Source organism: Propithecus coquereli, unplaced genomic scaffold, assembly GCF_000956105.1.
Source record: "Propithecus coquereli isolate 6110/MARCELLA unplaced genomic scaffold, Pcoq_1.0 Scaffold235, whole genome shotgun sequence".
Taxonomy (NCBI): domain Eukaryota; kingdom Metazoa; phylum Chordata; class Mammalia; order Primates; family Indriidae; genus Propithecus; species Propithecus coquereli.
In genome coordinates this window covers 2755406-2782672 of record NW_012147897.1, presented here as the reverse complement: position 1 = coordinate 2782672, position 27267 = coordinate 2755406, and the positions used below count along the sequence as shown (strand labels likewise).

The 27267-nt window shown below is 35.7% G+C and overlaps 1 protein-coding gene across 1 annotated transcript in view; it reads left to right on the top strand.

Annotated features, from left to right (window-relative positions):
* The window catches only part of FCHSD2 (FCH and double SH3 domains 2), a 143417-nt gene that overhangs the window by 56837 nt on the left and 59313 nt on the right, over positions 1-27267 (top strand). The window contains exon 6 of the mRNA XM_012645745.1: positions 22279-22401. Coding sequence (XP_012501199.1) covers positions 22279-22401 — 123 coding nt within the window. The remainder of the gene's footprint in view (positions 1-22278; positions 22402-27267) is intronic.

Genomic DNA, 27267 nt, shown 5'->3' with positions numbered 1-27267 from the left:
ACAGTTAGAAAATTATGTTTTTAATATGGTTTTTTATGCTCTAGGGATTTTGGCACACTGACTTTAATTTGTAATTAGGAAAATCTGTGGACTAACCTTTGGGAGGTTTCAAAGTAAGGACTGTTCCAACAGACTGTGCTAGAGGGTGGCAGTTCCTACATGTCCATTAGGACCAGCAGTAGAGTTGTATGGTTATCAATCTTTCATTATTATTCTCTTTCTTGCTAGACTTGGTGACTATGTCTGATAAGTTCATTTACGTAGAACAAAATCTTGTGATCAATTCCTATGTGAGTCAAATAAATACTGACTTTAGCTTTAGTTCTAGTCAGACAATTTACAGGTATGTATCACAGGTCAGAGGGGGCACTAAATAGGAATATAAGTGGATTTTTGTAGATCAAGCAATGCTGTGGGAAAACCTCTTAAATTCTGCTCCTCTGCTGGACTTGGGCCCAGGTGTGAGTGTGGAAGAGAAGAGCTCAAGTCTCTCTTGTGACACATTGTATTTCTTACCTAAGGGAAGTGTAAATAAATTTAAACATAAAACCTAGGTCTTCCACTAAATTTAAAGCTGTTAATTGAGAAATAAGATATATTGGAAAATGCTCAGGCCCCACTGATACCCTGCACCACCTAGGGATACCAGCAAGAAGATGTGGCCCCTTGACATGGAACTTCTAAGCATCCGTAACTGTAAGAAATCTGTTTCTTTTCTTTATAAATTAAAAAAAGAAAAGAAAAGAAAATGGTCAGACTTTGGAATCATACAAACCTAAGTGTAAGTTCTATAATAATGCTGCCTTAAGTGGGAGGGAGGACAAGGGGGGGGGCAAAAACCCACCTAACAGGTACAGTGAACACAGTTTGGATGATGGGCACATTTATAGCCCTGACTCAAGCCATGTAACAAAAACATTTGTAAGCCCTTAATATTTTGAAATTTTTAAAGAAGTTCTAATACTCCTTCTTACCAGTTGTGTAATGTTGACCAAATCATTTAATGTGGGTAAAAGTTTAAAAAATTCTTTTCTCTTCTGCATGATAATTTGACCTTGTGTTAACTTTTTAACTCTATTGTCCCAAAACATTATTGTTCCCCTAATGAGTTTTTTAAGACTTTTTTTCCCTAATTGCCCTCACCCATATGAAATGTTACTACCACATATATAACATGTATCTGTTGATATACTGTGTCCCTTTGGAGGGCCACAAATTATTGTTAATATCTAAGAAACTCCCCCCCCCATCGATTTTTGACCCATTGGTGGTTCTGTTTCCCCTGTTAGTAATTATTGAATGCCCTAGAGTTCTGATAAATGTGCTATGTCAAACATGTTTAGTAAACTACATCTAATTAAAGACCTGTAAATATTTTGTAAGATACTACCATATCATTGAGTTTACCCCAGGACAGTCACCCTAGTGACTGCACATCCCTTTCAGGGACCTGCAGTTTATACCTATAGCATTGCTGTAAGAGATGTTGGCCCCTGTGGGGCATGTGGCTGTTAAACCAGAGTGACTCCCAAACCCACTGATGTGAGTCTCATTTTCTTGGACCTGAATCTCACCTGGGGCATGAGGAAGGGGGCTGGGTTGCAAGGAGACTGGCTCTTGGGTAGCATGTGCATACCCAAGATGCACAGATGACTGCGAAGACTATTCCCACAAAGAGGAATACCCGGTGCTGCCTTGTTGCCAGGCTATCATTTTTGTCCTATATCTCTTCGAGTAAACTGGTGCCAAGTATGTCCTATAATGGTCTTGTGAGTATGAATGTGTAGTTGAGCCTGAGAAATTCCCCTGGGCATTATATTTAACATCTCAGGACTCAAGTTTCTTGCTCTGTAAAATGAAAATATTATCTACTTTACAGTGTTGTGAAAGCAAGAGATACTCACAAAGCTCCTGGCATGTAATAGATATTCCGTAAATGGTATCTATTACTCTGTTTATACTACCATATATTTTAATGTAATATATGCTAGATATTTCCACAATACCTATTTTCACTGACTTGTATTAGAGGACATTGTCAGGTGTTAACATTTTGAGCATTGTAATTATTGATCATGTAATTCTTTAGTTTTAATGCCATGTCATGCAATAAAAGTTAAAGTTGGCAGCATCACAATGAATAATGATTAAAGTCTGAATATTTATTAATCAGTCTATCTTTTTTTAATTACATATTATTATATTTTAGAAACTTTAGGTGTCTCTGTGTTCTTTTCTTCCATTAAATTTCAAAGTAAATTTATCTTAATGTGTACTTAGCACAGCGGTTTAGAATATTTTTATGTGCCTTAGAACAAATATCTCAATTATAGGTATGCTAACTAAAATTTCTTGCAGCTAATGATCTAAGAAAATATCAAAATGTAACGTTTAGGTGTCTTGTCTTATTCATTTATTCAGCCAGTGTTAGGCACCATCCTGAGTGCCTGAGATCAGTGAGCAAAACAGACAACATCCTCTTCCTTATGGAGTTTATAGCCAGTGGAAAAAGACAAAGTAAACAGCAAACAATAATTAATTGTGTTAACAATGATTTTTTTCAATTCAGTTTTTAAATTATATGGTTTTTTGTTTATTTTTTATTTGTATCTACTTTCCCCTATAATGAAAATATTAATATATCTGTTCATTTGTTTTAGCTTGTAGTATATACAGAGAAACCTCAAAATTACAATACCGTTATTACTGTTGACAGAAGAACAACTAAATAAAGTTTAAGACTTCCTTGACTTTTTTTGTCTCTAGACTATATCCCACTAAGGATATATAGTTACATTGTATTCAGTTTAGGGTTTTGTTTTTAATCCTTTAAAAATATTTTATATTTCGAATATTTGAATCATATAAAACATGTATATATTTGAAAGTCAAATCTGCGGACTCAGGGACTTCTCCATCCCCCGTCTCTGTCCCCTTCACCTCCTTCTTACCGAACCCCTCATCTCGTCTGTCATTCTCTTCAATTTCCTCTCCTTTCATTGACACTATTAATAACTAACTAAGGTAATGTGAATTTCACCTCTACTGCTTTCCCATAATCCAAGGTAGAAACTTTAATGATCAGTGAAATTAGAGAAAACCAAGAAGCAGAAGGGAGGTTTTTTTTAAAGCCCCTAAATTAGCTGTAAACTAGATTCATTTCCTAGAGAACTGCAAGTCTCCACCCAGGATTTGAGCCTTGCAGATCATCTGTGTTCTCCCATCCCGTAATCTCCATACTATTCTGTGCTGCCTTTGTCCTAATTGGGTCTCTTGCTAATCTTTTTCCTCTCAGAGCTTTTCATCATCATCTTGGACTTCTATCTAGTAGTAAATAAATCCCTTATTTCCTCAAAGTAGAAAAAAAGAAAATATTTCAAATATATAGAAAAATACAAAGAATAATATAAGTGTTTATACATCACTTAAAATTAGCAAATAGTAACTTCATTCAATTCAGATAAATTTTTTAAAGAAATCAAACAGCTTAAATCTCAGCCTCCACCTATTTTATTCCTTCTTTTCTCATTCCCTCCCACTTGCAGAGACAACCATTCTTCTGAAGATAGTACCATTAGTTTCTGACCACATTTTTAAAAATTAATTTCTTTTTCTTTTCTTTTTTTCTTTTGAGATAGGGTCTCGCTCTGTTGTCCAGGCTAGAGTTCAGTGGCGTGATGAGCCACTCAGCAATTTCAGTTCTACACCTAGAACTGAAAACATGTGCAATGACATGTACATGTACATATGTATATGAAAATGTGCTAAAATGTTCATAGCCGCATTTTTTTTTTTTAAGACTAGTCAAGTGCAGTAGTGAGGAGGGGAGTCATAGCAGCATTTTTTTTTTTTTTAAGACAGAGTCTCACTGTGTTGCCCGGGCTAGAGTGCCGTGGCATCATCTTAGCTCACAGCAACCTCAAACTCCTGGGCTCAAGCAATCCTCCTGCCTCAGCCTCCCGAGTAGCTGGGACTACAGGCATGCGCCACCATGCCCGGCTAATTTTTTCTATATATTTTTAGTTGTCCGATTAATTTCTTTCTAATTTTAGTAGAGACGGGGTCTCGCTCTTGCTCAGGCTGGTCTCGAACTCCTGAGCTCAATTCACCCGCCTCGGCCTCCCAGAGAGCTAGGATTACAGGCGTGAGCCACCGCGCCCGGCCTATAGCAGCATTTTTAATAGTAAAATATTAGAAACAACTCAAATGCCTTTCAATAGCAGAATATGTAATCAATTGCAGTTTATAAAATGGGATACAATACAGAAGCTAAAATGAATTGAGTTACATAAATTTTTGGATAAATTCCAAAAACACAATGTATTCATTAAAAATATCAAGTTGCAGAACAGGACAATGCTACTTTACATAATTTCTTAAAAGCCTAAAACATTATTGTATATTGTTTATGAATATATAGTATATTTATGTGGAATTTAAAAAGTACTAAAAATGTGGTTGGATTCACTTGATCCCAGGAGTTTGAGGTTGTAGTGGGCTATGATCATGTGTTCAGATTGGAAAGGAAGAAGTAAAATTATCTGTATTTTCAGATGACATGATCTTATATAGAGAAAATCTTAATCCACAAAAATACTATGAACTAATAAATGATTTCAGCAAAGTTGCAGGATATGAGATCAACACACAAAAATTAGTTATATTTCTGTATGCCAGCAATGAACAAGCTGAAAAAGAATTAAGAAAATAAATTCATTTACAATAGCATAAAAAATTAAGCATTAAAATCCTTAGGAATAAATTTAACCAAGGAGGTGTAAGACTTGTGCATTGAAAACTACATAGCATTGTTGAAAGAAAATAAAGATCTGTAATAAGTTAATGGAAAGACATTCCATATTCATGGATTGGAAGACTTAATATTGTTAAGATGGCAGTACAGGCAGTACCTGGATTAGAGATGACCCGACTGTGGTACTTACAAACAGGCTTCCAAGGCTCCCGATAAGTATAATTTATAATCAAATAATTAAATTAAGAATTCAGGAACTAGTTTCTTCCTGGAATGTAAACAAACCCATATAGCATAAGTGGTTCGTTGGTGCACCGTCTTTACGCTAGCAGCTAGTCTCATTGTTTATATGGTCACTTATGCACAGCATCAGTTTTGTCTTAACTTTTTTTTTTTGAGACAGGGTCTCGCTCTGTCACCAGGGCTAGAGTGCAGTGGCATCATCATAGCTCACTGTAACTTCAAATTCCTGGGCTCATCTCCTGAGTAGCTGGGACTACAGGCACGTGCCACCATGCCCAGCTAATTTTTTCTATTTTTAATAGAGATGGGGTCTCGCTCAGGCTGGTCTCAAACTGACCTCAAGGCAATCCTCCCACCTTGGCCTCCCAGATTGCTAGGCACAATAGTTTCTGTAACTTATTACTATAGTACAGGGGTATTATTATTACAGTATTGCACTGTATTATTACCACATATGAGCCATTATAGTATTGTTATTATTATTAGCATTGCCATATATGCACTGTTGATCATGCATCTGAGTTACATACAAGTCCAACCTAAAGGCATTTTCAGGAACATATCTCTTCGATAACCTGGGGACAGCCTGTACTCCCTAAATTGATGTACAGGTTCAATGCAATCTCTAGGATTTCCAACTGCGTTTTATACAGAAATGGGGAAGCTGATTCTAAGATTTTTGTGGTACTCTAAGAGTACCTTGAATAGCCCAAACAGTCTTGAAAAGAAGAACAAAGTTTCAGGACTCACCCTTCCTGATTTCAAAACTTACTACAAGGAAGCCAGGTGCTGTGGCTCATGCCTGTAATCCTAATCCTTTGGGAGGCCAGGGCGGGAGGATTGCCTTGAGGCCAGGAGTTCAAGGCCAGCCTGGCAACATAGCGAGATCCTGTCTCTACAAAACATTTTTAAAAATATCTGGGGTGGTGATACGTGCCTATAGTCCCAGCTGCTTAGAAGGCTGAGGCAGGAGGATCGCTTGAGCTCAAGAGTTCAAGGCTGCAATGACCTATAATCTCGCCACCACACTCCATCCTGGGTGAGAGTGAGACCCAGTTTTAAAAAATAAAAAACTTACTACAAGGATACAGTAATCCAAAATGGTATGATGCTTACATAAGGATAGACATATAGATTAATGAAATAGAATTGAGAGTTCAGAAATAAACTCATATATATATGGTCAGTTGCTTTTCTACAAGAGATGTAATAGTCTTCAACAAATGGTGCTGAGACAACTGGATATACACATGCAGTAGGAAGAAGTTGGATCCTTATCTTACACCATGTATAAAAATTAACTCAAAATGGATCAAAGACCTAGATTTAAGAGCATAAGCTTTAAAACTCTTAGAAGAAAACATAGGAACAAATCATGACCTTGGATTTGGCCATGGATTCTTAGATGGGACGCCAAAAAGCACAAGCAACTAAAAGAAAAATAGATAAATTAGACTTCATGAAAATTAAAACTTCTGTACATCAAAGGACACTATCAATAAAATAAAAGGACAAACCTTAGAATTGAAGAAAATACTTGTAAATTATATGTCTGATAAGGGTCTGACATTCAGAATATATAATAAACTCTTACAACTAAACGCAAAGACAACAGCCCAATTAGAAAATGAGCAGAGGACTTGAATAGACATTTTTCCAAAGAAGATATACAACTGGTCAAAAGCACATGAAAAGATGCTTGATGTCATTAGTCATTCAGGAAATGCTAATTAAAACCACAATGAGATATGACTTCACACCCACTAGGATAGCAATAATAAAAATAAAATAAAATGAATGGCATGGCATATAACATTGTAAGCATATTTGTCAATACCTTTTGTTTTTCTTTAATTTATAAAATACATGTATTTTCTGTTTGACAATCAAAGTACCAAAAGAAAATTTACTAAGTATAGAAAAACCGAAACATAAAATACCCCAATATGTAGCAGTAAAGCACTCTTACTGTCATCTTGGCATATCCTCTCTAATCTTTTTTGTGCATGTATTACTTATACATGTTTTAAAATTGGTATCTTGTTTATATAAGTACTTTTCTTCTTTCACAAAAAATACATTTTGAGCTATTCCTACCTTTAAATGTTACTTGAAAATGTGATTTTAATGACTACATAGTATTTGATCCTATTAATATGCCATAAATTTCTCATTCTTTTTTTCTGCTTTTATAAATCTGTAGTGAAGATTCTTTTATACAAATCTTTATACACCTCTTTGATAACTTCCTTAAGATACCTTTTTAAAAATGTATTCCTGGTTAAAAACAAAGATTGTTAATACTGTCCATTTGGCTGGCTGATCGATTGCCTTCTAGAAAATTTTTATCGATTTATACTTCTAAAAGCAATATATGAAAGTGCCTATCCTTGCACCCTTGTCATAGCTGTGTTTTAATTAATCAGATGTACATGTGTTTGAGCAAGAATTTGGATGAAGGTGGAATATTCTTTTTTTTTTTTACTTTTCCTTTTTTTCTTCTCTTTTTACTCATGAAGTAGAACAGCAAGGAATATTCTTAATTTTTAATGTTTTGCTTACTAATAAGTTGAACATTTTGATTTTGTGTTACCTAAACAACTCTTCAACCATTAATGAGTTGAAGGAAAGGATGGGTTACTAAAACAACAGGACAGTTAATGATAAAGGTAGTAATGATACATAGAATGACAGTCTATATTTTATACTAAGCAATTACAAATTATAATTTATATGTTTATAAACAAATTTTATAGGCCAGGTACGGTGGCTTATGCCTGTAATCCTAGCACTCCGGGAGGCCAAGGTGGGAGAATCACTTGAGGTCAGGAGTTCGAGACCACCCTGAGCAAGAGCGAGACCCCATATCTACTAATAATAGAAAAATTAGCCGGGCATGGTGGCGCATGCCTGTAGTCTCAGCTACTCAGGAGGCTGAGGCAGGAGGATTGCTTGAGCCAGTAGTTTGAGGTTGCTGTGAGCTAGGGTAATGCCACAGCACCCTAGCTGGGGCAACAGAGTGAGACTGTCTCAAAAACATAAAAAAATAAAAAATTTTATAAACAAATTCTATAGTTATTATTTCTATAATTTATATGTTTATAAATATATAAAGTGTTTACATAATTTATAATTTAAATATAGTACTTACATCCTCTTAGATACTATTTTAGACATGGGGGATATGGTGAGTTTTAGCAAATGTTTTTATTTCAGGCCATTCATTCATAATTAAACAAATATTTACTGAATACCTTCTATGTTTTATTCACTGGGGACGTGATAGTGAACAAGACCCATATGGCCTCTGATTCCTTGAAAGAGAATAAAAATATTAAAATAGCTTTATTTATTGACTATTTGTTACTTGCCATACATCGTGCTAACCTTATTACATATATTATTTCCTTTAATATTAAAATATTTGGCAACTGTATTTTAGATATCAGCATGTTTCTGATCAAACCTGTTCACATCAACTGAAGTGGTAACATACTTTACAAAAGGCCTTTCAGTATCTAAAGTGTGATGCGTGTGTCATAAGCACAGTATAAACACCCACACACAGCCATTTAAATATTGTTGTGAGACTTTCAGTCTTTAGAATCTTGGTAGTGATGAGTTTAAAAGGTTAAGGATGATGGCAAAGCCAATTTCCTACTTAGGGCTAAAATTTATTTGTCCTACTTGTATGAAATTAGAGCCAAGAGTCATCTGTGGTAGGCCATAAATGCCTTTTCAGTTTGAATTTGCTTGCACTTCCTACACAGGCTAGAGCACTGCCGTATAACACGCTAGGGGACTCTTGCCAGAGCTGACTGTGTAAGTAGTTCACAGATGTTCTCGAAGAAGCTCCCTGGGACTTTACTACTTGGTAACAGAGTCACCAGCCATTTTCATAGATTTCCTACAAGAGATCAAAATCTGGCAGAGAAACTGAAATGTTTTCGCCAAATAGGCAGCTTTTAACATCAGTATAAACTTCTATAAGACTTTAAAGAAAATTAAGTTATAATTGTAGATACTATAACTTTGGAATAAGGAAACTGAAACCTAATATTTTATAATTTTAAATCCATCCCTTAGAAAGATTTTAAAGACATTAATATATTGAAGCCACACGTTTACTAAGTGTGGAAAAAAATGCTTAGTTGTAATTTTTTAGGGAGGCATTGCTGTCATTGTTCTGAGAATTGGATTCATCTTTGTTGACCTCCGTCCTTCCTGAATGTCCTCAGCTAATGTTTTTTCTGTGATTCACATACTGCTGAGCACAGCAGAAGTTTTTGCTGGAATTGACTTCAGTATGGACATGAGTGTTTATAATAGGAAAGCCAAATTCTTTTTTCATAGGCTCTGTACTTGAATGATTTGATATTCTGAATAACTATATATCCTCCAAAAGGAACAATTTTGCTACTGTATTAAAATTTGAAAATATCCTGCATTACATAATTAGTAGCTCAGAGACCACTTTTATTAAGTGAAATCACCAAAACTTCTGTGGCTCTATGTATTTTTAGAAAATATTAATAATCTTAAATCTGCTTTAGAGTGCAACCCAAAGACCATTTTAAAACCTAATTAATTCATTTACTGAGAAGACAGAAATAATCAAAATGATAAATTAGTCTTGGGTTAGCTTTGATAACTATTGATTTCAGTAGTTTTAAGAACTGAATCATTCTGTTAATAAAAATTATAACTAATGTTATTCTGAAGGACTTTTAAGACAGGTCCCTTGCCCACTGTTTTAGTAGAATTTGGGTAAAAAAAAATGAAGAAAATTGACCCTCTCCTGACAAACCTATAGAGACTCCCACTACCTGATGGAAGATGCCTAAGCGTCTTCATCTAGCAAGATGTTGTGATCTGCTCACCTCTCTTCTGGTAAGGAAGAGGACACCCTGCAAGTCCCTGACTTGCTTTCTTGGCTGTAGGCACACCTAGACCCCAGTATAGAAGAAAATAGAGGGCAAAGGGCGCTAGGTTTGTTTCTTCCCAAGGCTGCTACTGCTTTGGACACCCTTAACCTACTATCCTAGGCCCTTCTTGTCTAGATCTTTGAGACTTTCTCAGTTCTTTGGGCCTTTCCAGGTTTCTTGAACTGATAATGACCTTAATCTAACAGTCTTGGGCTAACATCTAAATTCATCTGTATGAATCTTGGAATTCAAAATCCTCCACAATCTGAATTTACCTTACTTCCCAAGCCTTAGTTTCAGCACTGTTCATTTTTACCTCAAGCAATTAAATTCTGCCACTGAGGGTGCTGTGGGTCTATTTCCCTACGTGGAATGCCTTCTTCCTATCTCAATTCATGCCACGCTCAGAGACATATTCCCTGAAAACCCCACTAACATTAATCTGCTGTTTCCCTTGCTACTTAGACATAGCACTTATCCTTACTTTGTTCCATATTTTAATTACATTAAATTGACACATTATTCTGTTTCACATATTTTATCTTATGTTCTATATTTCCCATGGTGTCTTAACATAATACTAAATATATTCAGACATCATTTCCTTCAGAAAATCTTTTTTAAACCTACATATTTGTCCCGGTGCCTCCCTTCTAGTACCCCATATAATTGAATTTATCCTATAACATGCTTGTTTCCATTGCTTGGCCAAGTTCTCATGTTTATATATTCAAAAACACATACAAACACAGACTCAACCCTTAGCATAGTTCTTGGCACAGAGTAGGTTCTTAAGAAATACTTTACTGAAGCGAACTGTTGAATATAATTATTATTCTGCTTATCACAGGTTTTTTTTTTTGTCATAATATCCCAAATTGCATAGATAAAGCAGGTACAGAGAAATTTAGCTGTTGTGTGAATATACCATATGTCTAAGATTGTTCTTCTTGGAGGCTGTCTTGGGGCTGTAAAGGATAAGACCATGTTTAGTGCAACCACCAATTGTTATTTTGGAAGAGAGGAATTGGAACATCTAAGGGGATCAGACTGTTTCCTTTCCATTAATGGTCCCATATGTCCAAGAAATGTATATTGACTTTTCCCTAAAATTTCAATGTAAAGAACATTCAGATTACCAAGGGCAGGGATGTTGCTTCCTAAACTAAAACTGAAGTTATATATATTCTTCATGCTAAATACTTTCTAGCCTTCCAGCTCTATCTGCCACCAGCTGTGCAACTGTGTGCTTATCCTCACTACCTGTTAGTCATCAGGACCATAGCTAAGGAAGAGAGCCTCTTCGTTATTGGGGTGGTATGGTTGGTGAGCAGAAATCTGCTATTTAAATGTTTATTTTTTAACAAAAGAATTGTGAGACATGTAGAGAAATAGAAATGTATAGCCCATACACAGGGGAAAAAAGGAGTCAATAAAGACTATACTTTTCAGGGATCATTTCTATAGTTTGTTACTAGAGAAGTTTCTCTGAACATGTAGAGCACCAAAACAAAATTTTTTAATTGAAAAAACAGAGTCAGTAGAAACATCCCCAAGGAAGTCCCTACATTAGACATACTAGACAAAGATTTAAAATTGCCTATTTTTAATATATTCAAAGAGCTAAGGGAAACCATGTCTGAAGAACTAAAGGAAAGTATGAGAAGGATATCTCACTAAATATAGAATATCAACAAAGGGATAGAAAATATAAAAAGGAACTAAATAGAAATGCTGGAGTTAAAAATATAATAACTGAAATAACAATATACTAGAAAGGTTCAGCAGCAAAATTGAGCTGGTAGAAGAATGAATCTGTGATTGTAAAGGTCAGTTGAGATTATCTAGTCTGAGAAAGAGTAAATAATATAAAGTCTGATTTAAAAGACAATACATAAAGCAATAATTGTAAAACATTGATGAGCTTATAGTGTATAAAGATATATTTGTATGATTAATAATAGCACAGAAAAGGGAGAGAATGGAGCTATGTAGGAGCAAAATTGTTGTATACTATTGAAATTAAGGTTACATTAATCCAAACCAAATTGCTTTAAATTAAGATGTTAATTGTAATACCTGGGCAGCCACTACAAAGGTAACTTCAAAATATGTAGTAAAAGAAATAAGAGAATTAAAATGGTACATAGAAAATATCTATTTAACAGACCTCATGAAGAGATAGTATTACTTTATATTATTATTTTATAGATAAGGAAACAGAGGTTATACTACTCAAGTACATAAGAGAGTCCAGCACAAAAACCAAATCTGGCCAGGCTCAGTGGCTCAGGCCTACAATCCCAGCCAGCACTTTGGGAGACCAAGACAGGAGGATTGCTTGAGGCTAGGAGTTCAAGGCAGCGTAGCAAGACTCCGTTTCTAAAAATAAAAATTAAAAAATTAGCTGGGCGTGGTGGCACACACCTGTAGTCCTACTTACTCAGGAGGCTGATGCTGGAGGATTGCTTGAGCCCAGGAGTTTAAGGTTACAATGAGCTATGATTGCACCACTACACTCCAGCCTGGGTGACAGAGGAAGGAACCTGTCTCAAAAGAAAAACAAACAACAAAAAAACCAAGTCCATCACCAAAATTCCATACTGTAGTCCTATAAAGGATATAGGTGAAATTCTCTGATAGAACATAGAAATGGTTAAGCTTTATTATTTTAATAATCATCTTTTACAAGTACCATACTCTTTTGACTCCATCAGATCAGGAATTTAAAGCTCAAGAATAGTCAGTGTCTTCCCAGAGTAACGTTGCTAGTAAGTGGTAGAATGGAGATTTGAATGCAAATGTAAATGATTTAAGGCTTTATATTGGACCATACTGTTTTGGGGTTGCAACCTCAATATTATGTGGTTTTAGCACACTCACAACCAGATGACTATAAGTAGTACAGCAAACCTCTTCCAGGCATCTGACTTCTCTTGCATGTTAGTGGATGACTCAAGAGGATAACGTGGACTCTGATGAAAAGCAGTATTGAATTTATTCTTTCCTGGTTTTATAATTCACAGACAGAAACTTTGTTTGTTTACTCTTTCATAGAACCTGAAGTAACTCAGAGATTTTAAATAAAACAACCAAGTATAAAATTAGGTGATATGTTTCTAATTCTACTTTATATCAATGACAGATTCGACCACATATTAAGATATTTACAGTGTTGCATATGCAGCCCAGTATTTACTTCGATTCTTTAAATTTGTAAAAAGCTACTTTCTCTTTGCTTGGAGTCTTCTGAGAAAGATGACAGGCAATCAGTATTTTCTTCTAACATCAGCAAAGGAAGACTGTAAAATTTCATGATTTGGTTTTAAGACAATTCACATTTATCATCATCTTGACTTTTTAACCAAAGACTATTTTAGAAAAGCCCATTGCTCTGAAAAAAGAAGAGTTTGTTTTTCTAGGCCGCATTAAGGAAGCACAGGGGATTTCAGCATAACTCTCTGACTAAAGAATCTGTGGCCTTCCTTGATCCAAATAAGGAGGCCACTGTTTAAAGTTCTTACTTTAGGGGAAATTGCATCAAATGCTTAGAAAAATGACACATTTTTTTCTCCTAATTCCTGATTCATCATAATTTTCCTCTTCAAACAAGTTCCAGGGGATTTATACTTTCCGGTATAATAAACATTCAGTGGAACACCCTAGAATTCTAAGTTTCTGAATTTGTCTTTATAGGCCATTTTGGATTCATCTTTCAGCTTGTATCCCAAGGATGGCCTAAATTAATTTAGGTCAAGTGACCATCTCTGTCCAGTAACTGGGAGCAGAGGGCAGAGCTATCAAGTTTTGTCTTACATACTAGCTTGGTCTACAAGTTCACCCCTGTGGTCAAGAGAGCAGGATCTGTTGCTAGAAGGAAGAAGAAGGCATGCAAAGGTCATATATGTTTTATGTCTTGGGATTCCACATAAAAAGATGCCACTACTAAAAAGGTTTGAAAACTACTGCATTAGACAAAATTTTGTGAACTCAGTTACTTCTCTAGCTTGTACAAAATTTTACAAGTGTTATATAACATCGTTAGGCTTACTTTTCAGTCACGGGGCTCAAATGTGGGTTTATTCATTGTTTTTAACATGGGAATTCTGATCAGTGTATTATTTGCTGAACAGATATTCGCTGAGCACTGCATGTATGTCATACCTGGTACTGCAGTGGTGATGCAATGGTAAACAGACAGAAATGAGTCCTCCCTTCATGGAAATTAAAAGCCAAAAGGAGATACGTACAAACAAGCATCAGCAGCACATGGTTATATGCTATGATCAGGAGTTATGGAGCAAAAAGCCAATAGAGATAACCAGAGTAGTAATGATGAAGTGAAAATATTAAGGATGAATAAGAATGAGCCAGACCAAGGGAAAGAAGGCAGAGGGTATCCAAGGCAAAAGGAAAGCTATGTGAAAGCTCCGAGACAAAAGAGGATAATTGGAGGAACCAGAAAATACGCACTGTAGGAAAGTGTAATGGGGAGTAGTAAGTAATAAGTGAAGAAGCTTAAGAGGTAAGCCAAAGTCAGATAACGTGGTCCATGATGAAGACTTTTTAAAACCTTTTCCTAAAAGCGATGGGTAACCAATGAACAGTGTTGAGCAGTCAAGTCAAACGTACAATTTAGAAACATTCTCCTAGCTGCAGTATGAAAATGGGTGGGTCAGAGGGACAAGTAGATGCGGGGCAACAGAAGATTGCTGCAATAAACCAGATGAGACAGAATGACCAGAGGCTAATAGCTGTAGAGATTAGGAGGAGGGGCTGGATTTGATAAATATTTAAGAAGTAGAGTCAACAAGATTTAGTAATTAACTAGATGTGGGAGGATGAGGCAGAGGAAAAAATAAACCTTGACTTCCAGGTTTCTGCCACAGGCAAGTGAGTGGATAACAGCATCACACACTGAGCTGGGAATACAAAAAGAAATGCAGATGGAGAAGAAAATGGTTTACTCTAGGAGATAGTTTGATTTATAGGTTTGAAAGTCAGAGGAGGGAAATAGTGTCTGGTCAAGATGTAAGTCAGTCTGATAAAAATGTAAAACAACAACAGCAAAACAATTAGCATTGACCCAGAATGCTATTACAAGATTTTGTGAAGGTGTATATGTGGGCGTCTGACCTTGTCTATATAATTCCATTCGATAAATGTTTATTGGATGCCTTATTATGCAAGAGGTAAGGGGAGGTTAAAAAATTAAAAATTTAAAAAAATTTGTCAGTTTGAGTAATTACGTTGTCAAAAATCAAAGTATAGAGATGAATCTCTAAATTTAAACCATTTTATTCGGGAAGAGGAATTGCAATTCAGGGCATACACACAGACTGGGTAGTCTTTGATATGTCTAAAGAGCAAAGAGAAGATTGTACGTTTTATAAAAAGGAGAAGTATTACATATTCTTTTGAAAGAAGGTCTATTGGCTCTAATAAAGTTTTGGGGAACTGGCAAGCTCTGATTGGTGAGTGACAGCAGTGGGTAAAACTAGTCTTAGAGTCACAACAGGTTGTGCTAGTACCTGTTAGATAATACTGGTATCAGATTACGTACAACAGGCAGTTTCAGCAGCTGGGCTTATAGAAAATTTAATTCTTGGAGCAGATGCTATGTGCTTTCTTCCCCTGGCCCCTCCACTCTGATTTAGTTGAGTATGACAAGAATGACCCAATTTTATAATCAACTTTCACAACATATTTTTTCACCAGAATAAAGGTGACCCAATTAAGATAAATGCCTTGTTCTCTACTTTACTCTCAAAATATTTCTTTGATGCTTTCCCTCATACAACTGGAGCCTGCTTTTGTAGCTCCCACCCTTCTCAGTTCAGTTCATTTCAATTATTAGAGGCCTTCTCTGCGAAGGATAGGATAAAGGGAGGCAGGAAGGAAGTGCTACCTGTTCTCATGGAACTAATGGTCTGTTGGGGAAATCAGACATGTATATATAAATGGTTTGAATACAGTGTCATAAGTACTATGATGCAGTAGTTGTAGAAAGTATTTTCAAACTCTTTGATTTGATTCTATTTTATTCATTTCTAATTATTGGCTTTTTAATCAAAATGCATATAAATATTTATGCAGTCTGCCTTCTAATCACAAACCATGTTAAAACAGTACTACCGAGAATTGCTTTGAAATTCATCTCTAGGTGCCATCATTGGTTAACTTAAGGTAGAAGGCTAGAACCAGTCATAGGGTTATCATCTACTTCCTGTGCTTTGAATTCAAACCATTTTTTAATTTTCATACCTCCTGCATTAACTCTATGCACACTAACAATAATCCACCCAGACTGGACGGCCTCCAGCTATCTTATTCCTATCCACCAGACAAATTAGTTCATATGCAGGTTATTGAGTACCACCGTCTTACAAAGGTGATTATTAAAATTCAGGGAATTCTAGGTGTTGAATAGGGTGAAAAAAATTTTAAGATTAATCTCTGTTGAAAGGGGCTTTCAATCATTTGGGCTGCCTCACACCAAATGTAATTTCCTTAAGCTTTACTTGGGTTGCTGAAGCCAAGAGAAGCCTTTACTGTGTTCGGTACGTGATGATTAGTGGTTACATTTTCTCTGGGCCAGAATATGTTGCGTGTAGCTTGCCTGTCAGCTAACTAATTTGGTGCATATCTCTTGCTGTACTTAACTCTAGAGTAAAGCATTCATTTATTTATTCTGTAAATATTTTTCAGCATCTGCTATCTGTTAGGCAATGTGTCTTGAGTAAGACTCAATCCACTGTTTTGCAATAATACTCATACAACATATAGAAGAAGACTGAGGAACACTAAGGAGGAACTAGTTGAATCAGTTTTATAAAGCACTTGGAACATGGTAAGCCGTTAGTAAACGTTAGTTGCCTGTGTTAGCCATCATTACTAGTATTTAAGTGGGAGAAAAGGGGGGAAGGACATTCTAGGCCAAGGGAATAACTTAATTGGAAACATGAAAATGAATGTCATTTTCCAAAATGACTCAGTGTGGTTGGAATGGAAAGTACAAAGCAGAGAACAGTGATGAGAGATGGTGCTAATGAGAGCTAGGCTGGGACTAGATTGTAAAGGACTTTAAAAACCAGCTAAAGAATTTTGACTTTTCAAAATATACAGTGGGAGCCATAGGAAAAAAATGTGTGAAATCACTTTATTTTCCTAATATGATATTCAGATTTTCTTTTTGCTTTTTTACGGAAAATTTTTAACATACACTGAAGTAAAATAAAAAAGCAGTATAATTACCCCCACATACTCATTATCCAGTTTTAACAATTATCAGTATGTGGCCAATCCATTGAAGAGTTTAAAGCAAGGCAAGAAAAGAGACTAACATTGTGCCTCATCTGTTATCTTACTTAATCTTCACTGTGTCCTGTGGAGTATGTGGTATTCCCACTTTCCCTAATTACACATGAGAAAACCATCAAAATGATCAGGTAAGTAAAAGCTCTGGGACTCTAACCCATATCCAGCTTATTTCGGAGCTCGAGCTCTTTCCTGGTCTGTGTCTGAGGTAGAATGTGATTCTCAGTTGAAAACAGCTGCTGCTCCATCCACACTAACAGCCCCTGTTGGTAGTGTTGACGCGATCCAGCCACTCTGCTGCTGCAGGGTCACCAGAATCTGTCTGCATAAATGCTCAACCTGGTCAGCTAAAGGAACTGGATAGTCCAGAAGTTTTCAAAGTATGGTCCCCAGATCAGCAGCAGGTTATTAGAAAGTACAGAATCTCAGGCCCCACCCCCAACCTACTGAATCAGCAACTCTGGTGGTAGGGCCCAGCAATCTGTGTTTCTATTTTTTGTTCTTTTTTTTTTTTTTTTAGTAAACTTTATTGTTTAGAGCAGTTTTAGTTTTACAGCAAAACTGAGCAGAAGGCACAGAGATTGTTTATACCCCCACCCCCACATGCACTCCGTTCTCCCACTATCAACGTTCCCCAGCAGAGTGATACCTACATTGACACATCATCATGACCCAAAGTTCATAGTTTACATTAGGGTTCATACTTGGTGTTGTACATTATATGAGATTAGACAAATGTTTAGCGACATCTATTATCATTAAAGTATCATAGAGAATAGCTTCACTGCCCTAAAACAACGTGTGTTTAATAAAGTCTGCAGTAAACCTCGTACACACTTAAATTTGAGAACAACTGATAGACCTTAGAACATAAAAAGCAGGGAGTATTCGAAGGATCTTCCTTACTCTTAAAGACCTATAGGAGTTTTTACCTACCAGGGAAGGAGGAGAGGGCAAGACTGAAATATACTTGTGTTGTGCTTGTTTGTTCCTCACTCTGTTCCCTGCGCTAAAGTGCAGTGGCGTCATTATAGCTCACTGCAGCCTCACACTCCTGGGCTCAAGCAATCCCCCTGCCTCAGCCTCCTGAGTGCTGGCACTACAAGCATGCACCACCACGCCCGGTTAATTTTTCTATTTTTTTGTGGACAGTGGGTCTCACTGCGTTGCTCAGGCTGGTCTCAAACTCCTGGCCTGTAGTGATCCTCCCACCTTAGCCTCCTAAAGTGCTAGGATTACAGGTGTGAGCCACCATGCCCTGCCCTTGTACTTGTGAACTGTTAGTATAGTAAAAACTGGGATTTATTAGTGTTAAGTAGGGCTTTACCTTTTAAAAAAAAAGTTCAATAGGCACAAATCCCTATTAGAAGTAAATCTCTAAGTAGTTAGGTACTACTTCTCACCAAGTAGCAGTGGTTTTATTATTATTTTTTAACTCTTTAATGGCAACTAATAATGGCACATCTGTAATTCTGGTTGATAGTCTTTAAACTTAAGTGAAGAAATGTTTATACATCTAAATTCAAAACTACTAAAATATCGACAGAAGTTCAGTATTTCTACTCATTCTCCACATGGTAAGGCTTTGACAACCAAGTTCACATCATCATGTTTACTGACAGACTCTGGGATTAGTGTGTGTTATTATCTCATGACCCAGTGAGATAATATATGTTTTATAGCTAAAGTAAAATATACTGTAGCAACAGGTTACTTCTCGAACACCTTTATAAAGTGTTTAGAATTTTTATGGTAGGATTTAAGAAGCTGAGTGAACATATAATTCCTGATTCGTGGTGTACTTTGATCAAAATTAATAGTATAGTTCCTTTAGTGAGAAATATTATCTTCAATCAGAAGTAATCCTGATTACAGTAAGGTCAAAAAGAGAAGTAACAAAAGGACTTTGATTTCTTTTCTCTTCTCTTCTCTTCTCTTCTCTTCTCTTCTCTTCTCTTCTCTTCTCTTCTCTTCTCTTCTCTTTCTTTTCTTTTCTTTTCTTTTTTCTTACCCTTTCTCCTCCTTCTCACTCACATCCATACAGCCAGCACAGTGCCCTGGCACAGTGGATACTCAATTTATATTGTCGTGAGATCATAGAAACTGTGTGGGTCTTTGGTTCACCTTTAAATGCATGCCCTCTTTTTCTGAGCTCATGATGCCGATATTACCATTTGCTGTATTTAAATAAAATATTCCATTGGTTTCTGGCAAACACAAAGTTATGATCATCCACCAAGAGCGTTTCTAAGGCAGAAACCTTATGTCAGAAGACGTTGTATGTTTCATTTAAGAAGTTCATGAAAAAGCATGTCGTAAGGTAGGAAATTTTATTCAGACTTAACACCAGCAGTCTCTCTGATGATATTACATAATTACATTGAACATTATATTAAAGGTATTTGCACTGCCTATATCTAAAGTGCTCAATGGTGCCATCTAGTGGTAAAAGCACCATAGAAGGTGCAGCTTTATTACTCAATGCCTTTGGAACAATTCATGTATTTTTAAAAAAATCAGTTTTATAGTAAAAATTTAATGGAATAGCCAAAGATAAGATGCATAAAGAATCTCTTTATTATAAGACCTCCAAGAGGATTCTTAGGTATAACAAGTAACAAAAGAAAACATAGCTAAGTTATACTGTATCATTATCTTTTGTACATCAAAAGACACTATCAAGAAAGTGAAATGACAGCCCACAAAATGGGAGAAAATATTTGCAAAACATATATCTTGTAAGAGTCTAGTATCCAGAATATATAAAAAGCTCTTACAACTCAACAACAAAAAGACAATTTAAAAATGAGTTAAGGAGTTGAATAGACATTTCTCCAAAGAAGATATACAGATGGCCAATAAATACACAAAAAGATGCTCAACATCATTAATCATTAGAGAACTGCAAATAAAAACCACAATGAGATACCATTCCCTATACCCATTAATATGACTTTCATAATTTAAAAAAACAAAACAAAACCCCCCAAAACAGTAAATAGCTAATGTTGGCAAGGATGTGGAGAAATTGGAACCCTCATAAATTGCTGGTAGAGAGGTAAAGTGGTGCAGTCACTGTGGAAACAGTTTGAAAGTTCCTCAAATAGTTAAACAGAATTACCATATGACCCAGCAATTCTATTCCTATGTATATTCCCAAGAGAAATAGAAACAGGTGTTCAAACAAAAACTTGTACACAAATGTTTGTAACAGCATTATTTGTAATAGCCAAAAAGCAGGAAAAGATCAAATTTATATCAACTGATGAATGTATAAACAAAATGTGTTTAGACAATGGAATCCATACAGTGGAATATTATTCAGCTGTAAAAAGGAATAAAGTACTTGAAAATATTATGCTAAGTGACAAAAGCCAGGCACAAGAGGCCACACACCATATGATTCCATTTATCTACAATAGGTAAACACATAGAGATAGAAAGCAGATTAATGGTTGCCAGGGCCAGGGAGAAGGGAGGAATGGGGGGTGAATACTTAATGGGTATAGGGTTTTTTGGAGGGGTGACACAAATGTTCTGTAATTATAATAGATAATGGTGATGGTTACACAACATTGTGAATATACTAAAAGCCACTGAATTGTATACTTTAAAATTATTAAAATGGTGACTTTTGTATTGGATGAATTTTACCTCAATTTTTAAGAAAACATTCATTGATGAGCAAGACGCCAGAACCTTTTTTATTGTTATTATAGATATATTTTTCCATAGTTGTTGCTAGTATATATGTATTCTATTTCTGCTTTTTTTTAACCTAAAATTATTTGATACATACTTTTCATCTATACGGTTTCTACAGTTTTTATTTTGGTGGCTGTATATATTTTAGTCACTATATACATCATAGCTTAATCTTTCTCAGATGTTCAGTGGGTTTCTCTACATTTTTTTCAATTTCGAAGAGTCCTGCTGTAATGTATAAGTGAATAAAAATATTTAAAACCCTTCATGGATACTACATGGGTGTTTCTTCCACAAGACAGTTATCTCTGAACTCTGAGTCACGGTTTTGTTTTGTTTTGTTTTAAGAGACAGAGTCTCACTCTGTTGCCCAGGCTGGAGCGCAGTGGTGCAATCGTAGCTCAACTGTAACCGCGAACTCTTGAGATCAAGCAGTCTTCCCACCTCAACCTCCTGAGTAGCTGGGACTACAGGTGCACACTACTGCACTCACTTTTCTTTATTTAATATTTCTATTGTTTGCTGGGTATGGTGGCTCACACCTGTAATCCTAGCACTTTGGGAGGCCAAGGCAGAAGGATCACTTGAGATCACTTGAGACCAGGAGTTTGAGACAAGCCTGGGCAACATAGCAAGACCTCCATCTCTACAAAAAATAGAAAAATTAGTCAGGTGTAGTGGCACACACCTGTAGTCCCAGCTACTTGGGAGTCTGAGGCAGGAGGATCACTTGAGCCCGGGAGTTTGAGGTTGCAGTGAGCTATGATGATGCTATTGCATTCTAGCCTGGACAACAGAACAAGATTCTGTCTCAAAAGAAAAAAAGAATTCCATTGTGTTTCTTCTCTGACTGATCTTTAGTAAATATACATGTACTAATTTATGATCCTGCCAATAATGGATGAGGAAAAATGGAGGACATTAATGTTTCTTGAGTGTCTACTCTGTTCCAGGCACTGCACCTGAATCCTTTCACATTTATTGTTTCATTTAACTCCTACACCTGCTCTGTTACGAAGTGACTACAGAAGTTAATAAGCAGATGAGCAAAGATGAGAACCCAGCATTCTGTCTCCAAATTGTGTCCTGACCTTCCACAGCTTTACCAATATTGCATCTTACCTCTTTTGGTTCCTCTTTATTAGAGATTCAGCATTTTCCCAAGCAATTATTAACTATATATATTTACTTATATGCAGTCTATATCTTTTGTCCATTTATTATTATTATTAATAGATTTCAAACTGAACACATCTACTTTTCTCATAGGCAGAAGGCATTATGGGTCAAAGCTCTATCATAATTTTTTTGCTTTTATTTACTCCTCTGTTACAGGCTCTTGATGGAAATGTGTATGACCACCTCAAGGATTATTTAATAGCCTTCAGCCGGACTGAGCTAGAAACATGCCAAGCTGTGCAGAACACCTTCCAGTTTTTGTTAGAAAACTCGAGCAAGGTAAGTTACCTTTAGTGCAATATGTGGTGTTTTCCATTTTAGAATCTAAAATGTTTTTGCATACAAACAAAATGAAGGTGCCAATATCAGAAGAATGCTTTAAAGGACAAATTTCCTGGAAACAGCATTCCTTCTAGCAAAGTTGGAGGATATTCTGTGATCTTTCTTGATGCATTGGTGAAGGTGGCACCAGGGTGAAAAAAGAAGTGATGATACAGACTAGCTCACAACATCAGTCGTTGCCATGTGCATTGCCTTTGAGAAGAATGGTTTAAAGAGTTTTATCTCCTGGGTGGGTGTGGTGGCTCATTCCTGTAATCTTAGCACTTTGGGAGGCCGAGTCAGGAGGATCACTTGAGGCCAGAAGATCAAGATCAGCCTGGGCAACATAGACCCCCATCGCTACAAAAAAATTAAAAATTAGCCAGGTGTGGTGTCGCACCCCTATGGTCCCTGGTACTCAGGAGGCTGAGGCAGGAAGATCACTTGAGCCCAGTAGTTCCAGGCTGCAGTGAGCTATGATCCCACCACTGCACTCCAGCCTGGGTGACAGAGTGAGACCCTATCTCTAAAAAAAAAAAAAAGAGAGAAAAAGTTTTATCTACCACTCAAATGAATTTTGAATGCACCCAACTCAGTCACATGGGGGGGAACAACAGGTTATGTGCAAAAAATAATAACAGAGCACAAAGGAGAAGGTAGCATTTTATAATTGATTTAAAAATTAATACTAAAATATCTTGGGTTTTTTAAATTAAATTTATACCATTTATATGCTGTTATTGATAGTATTCTTTTCCTTTAAAAGTGTTAAGATCCATCAAGTTTGTTGACATTTCACACTGTGTACAGAGAAAATAAATATAATCACTTTCCTTCAGGATCTGATAGATTGAAACTTTTTGCAGTATCGTGAAACTGTCCTTTGGAAGAAAGATTGTTCCTGTGACTAGTAAATGTTTTCTTTCTGATAAATTAAATGCACAATAAATGTATCCTGACTGCATGCATTTATAAAAATATATGCATTTTATGACTACTGCTTTAAAAGATCCAGTTCAATTCTCTTTTTTGTCAGGAAGAGTGAGAACTGGCTGATACCTTAGAAATTATTTGGAAAGGGTCCAGAATATTCACTTCCATGTAGTAGTGTCCAAAGACAGAAAAGAAAAGAGACACAGACTCTTCATCCTGAATGCTTCTTGTGTATATATTGTTTCTTATTTTCAGTGTACCAGAACTCCCCATTCTATTTTTTAAATTTATTTACTTATTTCATTTTATTGATTTTTTTTTTTTTTTTTTTTTGTGACAGTATCTCACTCTGTTGCCCAGGCTAGAGTGCAGTGGCATCATCATAGCTCACTGCAACCTCAAACTCCTGGGCTCAAGTGATCCTCCTGCTTCAGCCTCCCCAGTAGTGGGACCACAGGCACACACCACCATGCCTGCCTAATATTTTGGTTTTTGTAGAGATGGGGTCTCGCTATGTTGCTCCGGCTGGTCATGAACTCCTGGCCTCAAGTAGTCCTCTCACCTCTGCCTCCCAAAGTGCTAGGATTATAGGCATGAGCCAACACATCTGGCCCCAATTCTATTTTTAGAAAAATAAAAAAATGCTAGGTTGATATGGAAATGTTAAGATTACTAGCTTGGTGCTTTAGAGTCCTGCCATATATCTATTTTCCTATAGTTTTATCTCCCAGAATCTAAGCAAATATATAAAAGGATTGATGTGTAGAAAGAAGAATGAATGAATAGATGCGTAAGATAATAAATTATGTGAAAGAAAATGTAGAAAAATGTTAACTGCAGAATCTAGGTAGTGGGCATATAGATATTGTACAATTCTTTTGATTTTAATGTAAGTATATTTGAAATTTTTCATAAGAGAATGTTGAAAAAGAGTCTATAAAAGCATCTTGGCTTTGTTCCTTGCATGGAGTGGTTGATTTTTGACTAATGATCAAATTTTTTGTGTTTATTTGTCCATTCAGGTGTTCTGTTTCTTTTTCAGTATATTTTAGTAACTTACATTTTCCAAGACAATTATCCATTTCATTTAAATTACCAGACTTGATGGCATAAGTTGCCTTATAAATTTATTTGCCTCAAGAGTTGTCTCTTTTTATATCTAATATTGTTTGTGCTTTCTTTCTTATTTCGATCATACTTACCATTCTTTTTATTAATCTTTACCAAGAGCCAGCTTTTGTTCTGCTTCTCAGTGTTATTTCTGTTTCCTTAATTTTTGGTTTTCTCTTCATCACTTCTTTCTACTTTCTCTACTTTTTTTTTTTTGAGACAATTTTATCTACCACTCAAATTAATTTTGAATGCACCTAACTCAGTCACTTGGGGGGAACAACAGGTTATGTGTCAGTGCAAAAAATAATAACAGAGCACAAAGGAGAAAGTAGCATTTTATAATTGATTAAAAAATTAATACTGTAATGTTTTAGTGTCTTGCTCTGTCACCCAGGCTGGAGTGCAGTGGCTGGGTCATAGCTCACCGTAACCTCGAACTCCTGGCCTCAAGCAATTCTCCCACCCCAGCTTCCCAAAGTGCTAGGATTATAGACGTGAGCCACCTTACCTGGCCTTCTTTCTACTTTCTTACAGTTTATGTTCTTGTTCTTTTTCAAGTTTCTTTTTCTGTTTGTTCTTTTTTTTAATTTCATTGAGTTAAAATATATAATTTGTCATCTTTATCATTTTAAAATACATAGTTCAGTAATAATACATACATTTATATCCTTCTTTCTCCTTTGTCCCCTTCTTTTTCTATTTAGGTCCTATGTTTTCAATGTTTCTTGTTTTCAAGTAAACCCATGTAAGGCTAAAAAGAAATTCTCCTTGTGCTTTAACTGCATTCTGTGCTACGTAGGGCTTTGTTATTTCTACATTTTTTCCCCATTATTAACCCGTGATTATTTAAAAGTGAGTTTTGCCATTTCCATTCAGTGAGGGTATGTGGTAGGATGTCATTTTTCATTTCTAATTTTATTATAAATTGTATTTTATTTTTATTCTATCACATTTGTCCTAGTTTTATCAGAGAGGTTATCCTCTAACAAAATTCCTTGAAATTTTTTTCTAAGAATAAGATAGACTGGATACACTACCTTGGGTTTATAAAGCAGGTAAACATATAGTCATAACAAATAGCTAACACTTTACACATTCTTAACAATTTCCTGAGAGTTTGTGGCATATCATATATCTTGAATCCCACAAGTTTGGTATTACCGTGCTTATTTTATAGAAAGGAAAATGGACTTAGGAAGTTTATGTGACTTGCTTGAGGTCACACACTCATACATAGTGCTTTCCATGATCTTCTATTATATTATCTCTTTAGCCTATATTATTTTAATAGAAAATGAATTAAGAAGTTATAAACTAGTTTGGACACGTAAAGAGGTAAGCTTTCATTTTCTGCATTTACTCATACAAGTATCTCACTCCCCCGGGATAAGAAATAAATAAGATGCTCTTACGTTTAGATTGAAAGTGGTAGGAATAAAAATTTAATAAGAATGATGTGTCTAGGAGATGTGCCCTTTTGTTCCAGGTACCGGAAGAGCTCACACCTACAAGTTTTATGCCATGTGTTTTACTGTTACAAAAAGCTTGTTATGCTGCCGTAAGCAACCCAGTGATTTGATAACCCAAAGGGAAGTTTGAAACTCTTTAGGTTTTCTATTTTACACCATTATTATTTTGTCTTTGGGGGAAAAAAATCTATTTTTTTCCACGTGTAAATGTGACATATTCCCAAAGATATCTTGGTGGTAATTCATACTGACACTGTGAATGTTAAGGTGCTGTCTGTATCGTTCATCCCCTAAATGGAAACAGCTGGCCCTAAGAGCTTTTGTTAAATTTTAATTATTTATGAAGATTGCTTTTCTCCTTAATATTTTATGAAATGCTTTGTATATGTAGCTGAAGCAGATGTTATCATAGATATTTTTTCTAGGATAGTAACTGCATAGGTAGCTCTACTGGCCTTTATAGTTTGTTTATATGTGCTTGCTTTGTCTCCGTGAGAAAATTCCTACTGATTAATAACATAGTTCTTTCAACAATTCAGAAAATAGCAATGTTATTCTATATTTCTTTGGAAATTAAATTGTCTAATGTTAGACTAACCAAAGACTAACTGAAGACTAACCAAAAAAAAGTAAATTTAATAAAATGAAGGAAAAGACTATATGATCATTTCAATAGACACAGAAAAAGCATTTGAGAAAATTCAACACTCTTTTATGATAAAAAAAAAATACACTCAGCAAACTAGGAATAGAAGGGAAATTACATAGCATGATAACCTTTGTGAAAACACTACAGCTAATGTTATACTCAATGATGAAAGGCTGAAAGCTTCCCCCACCAAGATTAGGAACAAGAAAAGGATGCCCACTTTCACCACTGCTATTCACCATTTTACTGGAAGTCCTAGCCAGAGCAGTTTGGTAAGAAAAAGAAATAAAAGGCATCCAAATTGAAAAAGAAGAGTTAAAATACCTCTATTTGCAGATGACATGATTATATGTAGAAAATTGCATAGAATCTGTAAAAAAAATTTCTAGAGCTAATAAACAAATTCAGCAAAGTTGCAGGTATAAGATTAAAACACAAATATTAGTTGTGTTTCTATACTCCATCAATGAATGATCAAAAAAGAAAATTAAAAAAACAATTCCAAATAGTACTGAATAAATAAAATACCTATGAATAAATTTAACCAAGTAATTAAAGACTTGTACTCTGAAAACTACAAAACATTGCTAAAAGAAATCAAAGACCAGGCCGGGCGCGGTGGCTCACGCCTGTAATCCTAGCACTCTGGGAGGCCGAGGC